Here is a 12,709-nt window from a genome sequence, read left to right as displayed (position 1 = left end):
ATAGCAGTAGTTGATTTGGCCAAATGAAAAATAAATAAATACAGAAAATAAGTATTGAAAATGGTCTGGTCTGGGTCTCAAGAAGTCTGCTCTAGATCTTGTTGTGTACTGGTACTGGTGTGGTTCTGGGTCTGGGTCTCAAGGGGTCTATTATGAAGCCCAAATCATGGAATCCTAATCGTAACACTGACCAAAAACTTTAGTGATGCTCTGAATAGCCGGATCAATTTAGTCATTTTATGTTATTGTTTGGTTGAAAGTGGGAGTGGGTGACAGTGAAAGCAGGAAAATAACCCGGCTTCAGCTGTGCTGATCCACAGAAGAGCTATGATTAACTAGATTTCAGCAAGTGGATTTGTTTAAACAAATAGGATGTGTAAATGTTTATTCATATTCTGTTATGGCATAAGCCCGATAAATCTACAGGTTAGAAAAACAACAATTCGTATGCAGATCAATTATATAGACTGCAACTCGAGAAAAGCACTGAAACACAAAGCACAACAATGAGGGAATATATGTGCTGTCAAAACTAGTCAGGCATAGTAAAAATGGATTCATCTACTTGCGCGTCGACTCCCGGTGTCGACTCCCATTTCTGGGTGTCAAGCTTCGATTCCGCTAGATTCAGTATTTTCAACAGAGAAAACTAGCCAGGCATGTTGATGCGCTAGCTGAGTGGAACGGACCTTCCACAGAGTTGCATTATTTTCATAAGAACGCATAGAGCCCCGAGTTGATTACCACTGAAGGAGCTAGAAAGTTTACTAGATAACTACAGTAGTTTCCGTGGTAACCAAACATGCTTGTTAGTTTTAGCTGATCAGTCCTAGCTTGCTTTTATGAAAATCGATTTCAACAATACCAATGTTTTCAATTTGACTTTTGCTTTAAAAATCAGCTAAATGTAAGAATGAACTATATGCATTGAATGGTACCGTGCCGATATATTGTGCATTATAAGGAAATAATGCGTGCTCTACAATGCCCTTCTAGTATTCAACAATGACATGGTATAAAGAGCAATAATAGTACCTTGAAATTCAACAACTCTCCTTCTCTCTCTGTAGCTATGCATTGCAGCTGTGAATCAATGCTATCCCTAACAGGTGCGATCATGGTCATTTTAACAGTATCAGTTTCATGAGGGAGACTGACAACTTGACAGAGGCCATCAATCATAGCTTCCTCTGGAGAAATTCCCGTCATGCCACGATGAGCGTGCTCTGTGTTTGTCCTGTATATTCAATATTCAGCACATACAGTATGTCTTCACAAAGACAAATAGAAGAAAGTAGCGACAGCAAAAAGAACAAAAAACACTGACACTTGTTGTTGATTCCTCATGACCGTGACTATAATCTGCACTCGCACCAAGGAGAAGGAGGTAGTGTAACGCATCACAGCATCATGTATACTTCAGTCGGAAAAAAATACCTCGACCTTACAGAGAGAGAGGTCTGCCTACACTCTGGGAGGAACATTCGGAGAGAAAATTGAGTACTGGCGTAGAGGATAGAGCAAGGTGAGATTCATAGGGGGGCAAAATAGGAGGAAAACATTTTCAGGACAAACTCCTTCATTCTTTAATCCCCTGGTATCTGTCTCTGCGCTCCCATCGTCGCTCCCAACCCCCAATTACTGGGGAGAAAAATGTCCAGATTTTTGCCTCTCAAGAAATACACAGGCTCTCTGTCAGAACTCAATTCGGTTTTGGTAATGAGGCTGTGCTTGTGCATTTCCCCATGCAAACAGGCCAATCTGCCAATTGCCAGCGTTCACAAGGGCTTTGAATAGCGGGAAAGCTCGGTGGAAATTGACTGGTAAAAAATGTAGCTATTTTCATGAGGTCACAACTCAGTGTTCACCTTTGAAAGTCCCGAAATGGGAGGGATTAATTTTATATAACATTTTTAAATTGTTCTTCATCTGTAGGCCACATACTCATTATCATTATATTTTATAAAGTACATATTTTTTCTATTTAATCGAGTGTTAATGTGATTTTAGTTATATGAACTAAAAACAACTTGCCCACAACAAGAATGGGGTTGAATGAACTGTGTTTTTTTTAAGTCTACCCTTTAAAGTCTATGCTTCATCGTTGTTTCATTCTATTAAAAACAAACAACTATGTTTTAAGTGAGAAGTAGACACTGGTCTGAAGCCCAAAAAAAGGGATATTCATGAGCACCACAATGCGTATTTCACCCATGCTCTACCAAGGTTTTCCAGCACCACAATGCATATTTCACCCATGCTCTACCAAGGTTTTCCAGCACCACAATGCGTATTTCACCCATGCTCTACCAAGGTTTTCCAGCACCACAATGCTTATTTCACCCATGCTCTACCAAGGTTTTCCAGCACCACAATGCTTATTTCACCCATGCTCTACCAAGGTTTTCCAGCACCACAATGCGTATTTCACCCATGCTCTACCAAGGTTTTCCAGCACCACAATGTGTATTTCACCCATGCTCTACCAAGGTTTTCCAGCACCACAATGCTTATTTCACCCATGCTCTACCAAGGTTTTCCAGCACCACAATGCGTATTTCACCCATGCTCTACCAAGGTTTTCCAGCACCACAATGCGTATTTCACCCATGCTCTACCAAGATTTTCCAGCACACAGCTTTGACCTATGTATGTTGGTCTATTGTACTTCCAACAATGTGTAGGCAGGTTGCTTAGGACTCAAACCTTCTCAAGCAGCCTAATTCATACTCTTCATGGGGATAATGGACTTTACAGTGTCCTGCTATTAAAATAGTGTATATATCATTAGGCTGTATGTCCTGTATTTTGTAGATGGAAGCCTATTGTAAATGAGTATTATACAGCATCATCATCTTTATTGCAATAAACAATACACACATAACTTTAAGCTACACAGACATTTGACAGAGGTAATGAACTCTCCATTGTTCAGCACAGCAATTGATAAAACAGGACCATGTTTGAAAAACAAGTGATTCTGAGTTTATGTCAATATTACACAGGTAAGCTAATGGTTAGAGAAATAAGGAATGCAGACAGGCTCTATAGACCTCTATATCTATACTGGAAGCACGGCTCCATCCTGCAAAGTGGCACAGAACACCCTATGCCCTGCGTCCACTCCGGATGCACACCACACACCCTCTCTTGTGGCCTTCAAACTTCACCTGGTTTCAAATGAGTTACAACTCGGACCACATCCTGGTACCACACTCCGGTCTCCCCTCTTCCTGCCAATGTAGCCCTATCGCAAAGTGAATGCACAAGCTTCATTTTGGATACTTTCAGGGACCAGCACCTGCAGTTTCTGGGAAGGGGCCTTTGCAGGTTCCCCCACACAATGTACCCATTTCTGATGGAAATGGACTCTGGAACAGACATAAGCTCCTACCACTTTTAAAAACTATAAAACCCCTGCCAGTGTCACATTAGGCCCAGTATGTGTGCTGCAAGGGTGAATGGTGGGACTTAGGGCAGACACATGCCATGGAAACGTATGCTCTCCTCTCGGGTGTGCTCTCCCTCTTCCCCTCCCTCTTCTTCCTCCTCTACCTCTGCTTTGTGCTCCTCTTCCTGCTACTCATGTTCCTCTCCCTCCTTTTCACTCTCTATCTCCACTCTCCTCTCCTTCACTCTCCTCGTCCTCTCTCCTCTTCCTCTCTACCTCCACGCTCCTCTCCTTATCCTCTCTCCTCTCCTCTCCCTCTTCTTCACACTCCTCTTCCTCTCTACCTCCACTCTCCTCTCATTATCCTCTCCTCTCCTCTCTCTCTCCCCTCTCCTCACACAACATCTCTATCCCCCCAATCATCTCTAACTCCTCTTCCTCCCTGCCTTTTGCTGCTGAGCTGTGACTCTTCACATCACTTCCTTCTCTTTCACTGACCTAGAGGAACATAGTAACAGATGGACATAACTTCCTTCTCTTTCACTGACCTAGAGGAACATAGTAACAGATGGACATCACTTCCTTCTCTTTCACTGACCTAGAGGAACATAGTAACAGATGGACATCACTTCCTTCTCTTTCACTGACCTAGAGGAACATAGTAACAGATGGACATCACTTCCTTCTCTTTCACTGACCTAGAGGAACAGAGTAACAGATGGACATCACTTCCCTCTCTTTCACTGACCTAGAGGAACAGAGTAACAGACGGACATCACTTCCCTCTCTTTCACTGACCTAGAGGAACATAGTAACAGATGGACATCACTTCCTTCTCTTTCACTGACCTAGAGGAACAGAGTAACAGATGGACATCACTTCCTTCTCTTTCACTGACCTAGAGGAACAGAGTAACAGATGGACATCACTTCCTTCTCTTTCACTGACCTAGAGGAACATAGTAACAGATGGACATCACTTCCTTCTCTTTCACTGACCTAGAGGAACATAGTAACAGATGGACATCACTTCCCTCTCTTTCACTGACCTAGAGGAACATAGTAACAGATGGACATCACTTCCTTCTCTTTCACTGACCTAGAGGAACATAGTAACAGATGGAGATGAGAGGAGCAACAACTATTATACAATTGTAGTCAGGAACATCATCTCTCTCTCCTCTCACACAGTCTCTCTCTTCCTTCCTCTTTCTTTTTCTCAAACACAGTGTACACATACTCTCCTTCTAATCAGGGGTTTCCATAATAAATACACGACTCCCATTCCACACGTTCTCTCTCTCTCTCTCTCTCTCTCTCGCTCTCTCTCTCTCTCGCTCTCTCTCTCTCCCTCTCTCTCTCTCCCCCCTCTCTCTCCCTCTCTCTCTCTCTCTCCCTCTCTCTCTCTCTCTCTCTCTCTCTCCCTCTCTCCCCCCTCTTTATCTCCCCCTCTCTCTCCCCCTCCTCCTCTTTCTCTCCCCCCTCTCTCTCTCTCTCCCTCTCTCCCTCTCTCCACTAATCAACTCTAGGTTTTTTGCCTGATAGACTAACTACAGAGTTTGCCAATGTTAGCTGATTCGTTACGAAACTGGGATTGTTTCCAAATAAATTGCATGGGTAGAAACAGGACAAAACAAGCAACTTGTTAGCTGGCTATGTAAACAAATATCCAACTCATCATATGAGCTCCACTGTGCAGGCATCTACTACCCTAACACGACAGCTAACGTGTCAACTAATAGGAAAATGAGATAATGTATAGCCTATGAATATCTGCAGCTAGCGAACATGAAAAACCATAACCTCAGTCGAGCAGTGAATTTCAAGCACAAAGACAAGGGAGGTTCGCAAAGAAGGGCACTTATGAAATTGAATATCCCTATGAGCATGTTGAAGTTATTAATTACACTTTGGATGGTGTATCAACACACCCAGTTACTACAAAGATACAGGGGTCCTTCCTAACTCAGTTGCTGGAGATGAAGGAATCCGCACAGGGATTTCACCATGAGGCCAATGGGGATTTTAAAATAGTCACAGAGTTTAACGGCTGTGATAGGAGATAACTGAGGATGGATCAACAACATTGTATTACTCCACAACACTAACATAAATGATTGAGTGAAAAGAAGGAAGCTTGTACAGCCTAAAAATATTCCAAAACATGCATTATGTTTGCAATAAGGTACTACAGTAATACTGCAAAGAAATTCACCTTTAATCCTATGTTTGGGGCATGTCCAACACAACACATCACTGGTAATATTTTCAAGCATGGTGGTGGCTGAATCATGTTATGTGTGTGTTTGTCATAGGCAAGGACTAGGGAGGTTTTTTGGGGATAAAATAAATGGAATAGAGCTAAGCACAGGCAAAATCCTTGAGCAACACTTGATTCAGTCTGCTTTCCACCAGACACTGGGAGAGGAATTCACCTTTCAGTTTGACAATCGCCTATAACACAAGGCCAAATCCACACTGGAGTTGCTTACCAAGAAGACAGTGAATGTTCCTGAGTGTCAGAGTTACAGTTTTGATATAAATCTTCTTGAAAATCTATGGCAAGACCTGAAAATGGTCGTCTAGCAATGGTCAACAAACTATTTGACAGAGCTTGAAGAATTTTGAAAAGAAAAACAGGCAACGCTGCACAATCCAGGTGTGTAAAGCTCTTAGAGACTTACCCAGAAAGACACACAGCTGTAGTCATTGCCAAAGGTGATTTGAATATGTATTGACTCAAGGGGTTGAATACTTTTTTCATGAATATTTGATTGTTGTTGTTGACAATTTAAAATTAAATCAATTTTAATTTCACTTTGTAAATGAAGAACATGTGGACAAAGTCAAGGGCTATGAATACTTTCTGAAGGTACTGTACGTATTCAACATATAACATTACAAGTGGGGAAAAGTGAGTCAGACTTACGTAGTCGTCGTATGATTCGTGTGTGATGGGTAACAGTGGGGGTCTGTACCCGGTGTTCCCTGGTGTTCCCCTGGCCCTGGGAGCAGGTACTCCTCTCGTTAATGTGGCTTGTGGCAGGACACTCCGCTTACCCACTGTTCCCCTGGGTACAGCTGCCCCCCTGACTGGTGGAGGGGGTGGGGCCACACCACCCCGTGCCCTGTTTAAAAAACAAAACATTGATGAGATCACAGCATGATATAACTTAGTCTGGCCAACTCGAACATTGATATTGTCCCTTGTGAGTTAAGGACATTTATATCATAGCATACTCTGAGTACTGTATGTTGAACAACATAGATAAAAAACATCACTATGGTATTGATCGCATCTCGAAAATATTATCCAATGTGGAAATGAAATGCTGCTTTCTTGATTTCAAACAACTGTGCAAAAGTGGAATGGTAGCTGGTTTCAACACTTGTTTCTAATGTGGGCAGATATTATACAGACTGCCTCAGCTGGTGGTGGTCACAAGCTTAAGTGTTGTCAAGTGGAGGAGAAGCATAACATTTTCTGCTTGGACAGATACAGTCATAATGATGTTTGAAGCAGACAATCATCATATCACTTTTCTCCCTGACAAGCCATTCATTCGGACACTGCACTGTTATTCCAAGGACCTGGGAAACCGGTTCTACCTGCATTTGTAGAGGATCCTCATGTCCATCTGTCTCACATACCGAAGCAGCCCTGGTAGCAGGTTGGCATTTATTGGGATGACTCATGTACTGGAGGCAGCCCTGGTAGCATGTTGGCATTTATTGGGATGACTCATGTACTGGAGGCAGCCCTGGTAGCAGGTTGGAATTTATTGGGATGACTCATGTACTGGAGGCAGCCCTGGTAGCAAGTTGGCATTTATTGGATGAATCATGTACTGGAGGCAGCCCTGGTAGCAGGTTGGCATTTATTGGTATGACTCATGTACTGGAGGCAGCCCTGGTAGCAGGTTGGCATTTATTGGGATGACTCAAGTACTGGAGGCAGCTCTGCAGTGCAGTCAATAGCAGGCACAACCACAAAGTTATACAATCAGATTTTAAACCTAACCCTAACCTTAACCCTAGCATTAGCCACACTGGTAACCCTAATGCCTAACCCCAACCTTAAATTAAGACCAAAAAGCAAATTTTTGTTTTGATAATTTAAAAAACGATTTAGCCAATTTTGACTTTGTAGTTGGCCCATCTTGCGGAAATTGCTCAGTTCTGCCTCCAGAACGTCAACCTGCGTCCTGGCAGGGAAATGACCCTCTGACTCCCTGTGCTTATCTCAGCAAGGGAGGCTATAATGTTTAGGGTTCACAAACAGCTATTTGACTGTGCACACAACTCGCAAATGGGCCCTGGTGTGTCTGAGCTGAAATTAGGGTGTTGGGAGACAGATGCTGAGGTGCTTTCTTCTTTACTGCCTAGAAGGGCCAGAGGAGCACCACAGGGAGTTTCAGGGTGGACTTAAGGTCATAAAGCTGTCTACATCTGGAGAATATCCAGACATTTTAACACTAGCAATACGGAGGAGGCAGAAGATACAGTCTTCTGGCACTGCAGATCCTTCACTAAAGCTAGCAGTCCTTTATGATCGGAAAATACAAAGACTCCAAGGAGAATCACAGCCACATTACCGATGCATATTTCTCATGGAGATTTAGAGTAATGGCTTATCGAGGAGGCATAAGGAGGGAATCAGGGGAGGGACATGGTGGTGATTCTAAATGGGCAGAATCAGAATCATATGAGAAGAGGGGCTGTGTTTAAGCTTCATTACCAGCTGAGGTAGAATAGTGCAAGTCATCACCGTACACTCAAAATCCTTGAGCGACTGTCACACTGAAGACATGGTCGGGGTAGATGTATAAAATATGAATTATGAGGTATGTCATGTCTGAGATTTAAAAAAGATTACATTAATTATGAAAACGTTACATCATGAATAATTAACTATATGTGCTTGAAACAAATGACGAATCATTCATCAAACGGGGTATGAGTATTAAACGCAATGAAGCCAAGATATGATCGCAGTTAGAGTTCACACGGATGCGAAACAAAACCACACACATGCACATGCACACACACACACACACACAAGCCCAAGCAATGACCATTAATGAGTTGGGATGGAGACCAACAAACCAGTGGATCATAATCAACATGGCTCATCTTGGCAAATGGTAGAAATCTAAATACGTACCGTGTGTTTGTGGTGGAAGCCAGTCGTAAGCCCCGCCCACGTACAGTCCTTCCTCTACTGGTGTCTTCTGATCCTCCGTTCAAGTAGGAGAGCTCCCTCAGCTGCTCCTGTCTGATCTCATCATTGTAGTCCTGTGGGAACAGAATACAACAGGCCTCACATTAAATAAACGAGGACATTTGTCTTAGGACCGCAACAGATGCTCGCAACTGCGGCAAAGCTCTCCAAAAAATAAAGAATTATCCTGATATGCACAGGAAATTCATGATTTAGTTTAACACTGAATATTAATTTAGAGGATGTTCGAGTCAGAGTAGTGTAGAGGAACAAGTCTCAGTATGCTGACAGTTGTTAGAACATAGACGAGGGGAGAAGCAAGCATATATAGTCAGTCTCAAAAGATAACGCCAGACTGTCCTCCATAACACATCCATACAGAAAAATGGAGTGGAAATTTAGTAACACTTTCAATGAGGCATAAACATATAGCTAATGCCTTATAAGATAATGTATCTACCCCACTAGTCATTCAAGGTCCATGGCCTTGGTTACCTACATCATGTCCGGCTTCTGTTCTTCCTCCCTCAAGTGGGCCACTGATCTATATTTATATATAATAATAATTATTGTTGTTTTTATCATATAAAAGGGCTGAATGGGTAAAAACAACTTTATTAGGCACTCAGCATCTGGGTTTTCAAAACTCTGCGGGGTTTTCATCTCCCCAGTATTTTCAGAGAGTCACGTAAGGAACCAGGGAAAACAACTTACAGTTGCACTAAGACAGGGTTGGGAGGCCATATTGAAAGCGGCAATAACATTGTCCTCGTGTAAATATCGCATTGCTGTGTCTTGATTCGTATGTTCGTATGTGTGTATGTATTTCCCAGCCAATCATTGAACATGACAAGGATCTGAATCACAGGCCAGATAACAGACTGGATCAAAGATATTTTATTATCTTGTCAACGTGCTTAGATGGGCCTCATTTCCTCCAACCACTTATCCTCATCTTGTTTGCAAAGAAAGGTTGGCTAAAACAAATTTGAGAGGTGGCATTGAGCACAGAATTGAACCTCTACTTGGCTTAATCTGCTGATTGATGTGGATGACACACATTTGATCTATTTAACTTACAATATCATGCATAAACAAATGTATTTTATACCACAAACATATAGCTTATATGCTCATCATATGGCATGAGATCATTAAGGGGCATTATTTTCATATCTACTGTAACTTCAAGAAAGGGTTCAAAAAGGCATTGCTCACAAGCACCCCAGTTGATTCATAATATATACTGTATATATATATTAGTTATATATAAAACACACTTAACCAGCATGGCTACCACAACATTCTGCAGCGATACGCCATCACATCTAGTTTGCGCTCAATGGGACTATCATCTGTTTTTCAACAGGACAATAACCAAACACACCTCCAGGTTATGTAAGGGCTATTTTACCAAGAATGAGAGTGATGGAGTACTGCATCAGATGACCTGGCCTCCACAATCCCCCGACCTCAACCCAATTGAGGTGGTTTGGGATGAGTTGGACTGCAGAGTGAAGGAAAAGCAGCCAACAAGTGCTCAGCATACGTGGGAACTCCTTCAAGACTGTTGGAAAAGCATTCCAGGTGAAGCTGGTTGAGTGAATGCCAAGAGTGTGTAAAGCTGTCATCAAGGCAAAGGGTGGCTACTTTGAAGAATCTCAAATATAAAATATATATTTGTTTAATACTTATTTGGTTACTACGTGATTCCATATATATTTCATAGTTTTGATGTCTTCACTATTATTCTACAATGTAGAAAATAGTAAAAATAAAGAAAAACCTTTGAATGAGTAGGTATATCTAAAACTTTGGACAGGTACTGTATAACAGTGCCTACGAGAAAGTATTCAGACCCCTTGACTTTTTCCATATTTTGTTATATTACAGGCATGTTTTAAAATTGATTTTTTAAAAGCCTTAGCAAACTACACACAATACCACATAATGACAAAGTGAAAACAGACTTATTTTTTGTGCAAATGTCTTACAAATAAAAAACAGAAATACATTATTTACTTAATTAAGTATTCAGACCCTTTGCTATGAGACTCAAAATTGAGCTCAGATGCATCCTGTTTCCATTGATCATCCTTGAGATGATCCACCTGTAGTCAATTAAATTGATATGACATGATTTGGAAAGGCACACAGCTGTCTATGTAAGGTCCCACAGTTGACAGTGCATGTCAGAGCAAAAACCATCCAATCAAAGTTCATTTGTCATGTGCGCCGAGTACAACAGGTGTAGGTAGACCTTACAGGGAAATGCTTACTTACAGGCTCTAACCAATAGTGCAAAAAGGTATTAGGTGAACGATAGGTAAGTAAAGAAATAAAAACAACAGTAAAAAAGACAGTGAAAAATAACAGCAGTGAGGCTGTATACAGTAGCGAGGCTATAAAAGTAGTGTACAGACACAGGTTAGTCAGGCTGATTGAGGTAGTATGTACATGTAGATATGAATCTACATGTAGATTCCACCATGCCTTGAGGTCGACGGAATTGTTCATAGAGCTCAGAGACAGGATTGTGTTGAGGCACAGATGTGGCGAAGGTTACCAAAACATGGAAGAAGTTTGGAACCACCAAGACTCTTCATAGAGCTGTCCGCCGGCAAAAACTGAGCAATCGGGGGAGAATGACCTTGGTCAGGGAGGTGAACAAGAACCCAATGGTCACTGACAGAGCTCTGGAGTTCCTCTGTGGACATGGGAGAACATTCCAGAAGGACAACCATCTCTGCAGCACTCCACCAATCAGTACTTCATGGTAGAGTGGCCAGACGGAAGCCACTTCTCATCAAAAGGCACATGAAAGCCCGCTTGGAGTTTGCCAAAAGCCTGGCACTATCCCTACGGTGAAGCATGGTGGTAGCAGCATCAAGCTGTGGGGGTGTTTTTCAGCAGCAGGGACTGGGAGACTAGTCAGGATTGAGGGAAAGATTAATGGAGCAAAGTACAGAGAGATTCTTGATGAAAACCTGCTCCAGAGCGCTCAGGACCTCAGACTGGAGTGAAGGTTCACCTTGCAACAGAACAATGACCCTAAGCACACAGCCAAGACAATGCAGGTGTGGCTTTGGGACAGTCTCTGAATTGCCTTGAGTGGCCCAGCCAGAGCCCGGACTTGAACCCGATTTAACATCTCTGGAGAGACCTGAAAATATTTGTGCAGCAACGCTCCCCATCCAACCTGACAGAGCTTGAGAGGATCTGCGGAGAAGAATGGGAGAAACTCTCCAAATACAGGTGTGCCAAGCTTGTAGCGTTACACCCAAGAAGACTCAAGGCTATAATTGCTCCAAAGGTGCTTCAACAAAGTACTAAGTAAAGGGTCTGAATACTTATGTAAATTTGATATTTCAGATTATTCTACAATGTAGAAAATAGTCTAAATAAATTAGCAAACATTTCTAAAAACCTGTTTTTGCATTGTCATTATGGGGTATTATGTGTAGATTGATGAGGGGGGAAAAATGACTAAATATGGGTCTGAACACTTTTCAAAGGCACTGTATATAATTACATACATATATTCCAGGTTTGTATCAGTTGAGGCATAAATGTATCATAACAGATGCCATAGACAGACTTGAATGATTAGCACTTAAAGCAACTGGGACAAGACAGGTTTTCTGTAGGGGCTCTGTCTCCTTCTCCCTAAAGACCCATCTACCCTGGATGTAGGCTAATTTAAAAGCAGATCTTGAGTGATGTATGATGTATTTATTCATTCTGATGGTATGGAAAAAAAGCCCTGTGGTGGTGGTGGTATGGAAAGGAGCCCTGTGGTGGTGGTGGTATGGAAAGGAGCCCTGTGGTGGTGGTATGGAAAGGAGCCCTGTGGTGGTGGTGGTGGTGGTGGTGGTGGTATGGAAAGGAGCCCTGTGGTGGTGGTGGTGGTATGGAAAGGAGCCCTGTTGTGGTGGTGGTATGGAAAGGAGTCCTGTGGTGGTGGTATGGAAAGGAGCCCTGTGGTGGTGGTACGGAAAGGAGCCCTGTGGTGGTGGTACGGAAAGGAGCCCTGTGGTGCTGTTAGGGAAAGGAGCCCTGTGGTGGTGGTATGGAAAGGAGCCCTGTGGTGGTGGTATG

The 12,709-nt window shown here is 42.5% G+C and overlaps 1 protein-coding gene across 2 annotated transcripts in view; it reads right to left on the bottom strand.

Annotated features, from left to right (window-relative positions):
* Positions 1-12,709, bottom strand: part of LOC115144499 (KH domain-containing, RNA-binding, signal transduction-associated protein 2-like) — a 154,332-nt gene that overhangs the window by 23,654 nt on the left and 117,969 nt on the right. For both annotated transcript variants that reach the window (XM_065002622.1, XM_065002623.1), the window contains exons 5-6: positions 8,555-8,685; positions 6,320-6,518 (exon numbers count right to left, since the gene is read on the bottom strand). In XM_065002622.1, the coding sequence (XP_064858694.1) occupies positions 6,320-6,518; positions 8,555-8,685 (330 nt within the window). The remainder of the gene's footprint in view (positions 1-6,319; positions 6,519-8,554; positions 8,686-12,709) is intronic.

Source organism: Oncorhynchus nerka, linkage group LG16 (genome assembly GCF_034236695.1).
Source record: "Oncorhynchus nerka isolate Pitt River linkage group LG16, Oner_Uvic_2.0, whole genome shotgun sequence".
In the NCBI taxonomy this organism is placed as follows: domain Eukaryota; kingdom Metazoa; phylum Chordata; class Actinopteri; order Salmoniformes; family Salmonidae; genus Oncorhynchus; species Oncorhynchus nerka.
This window is presented reverse-complemented; position numbering and strand designations above follow the sequence as displayed.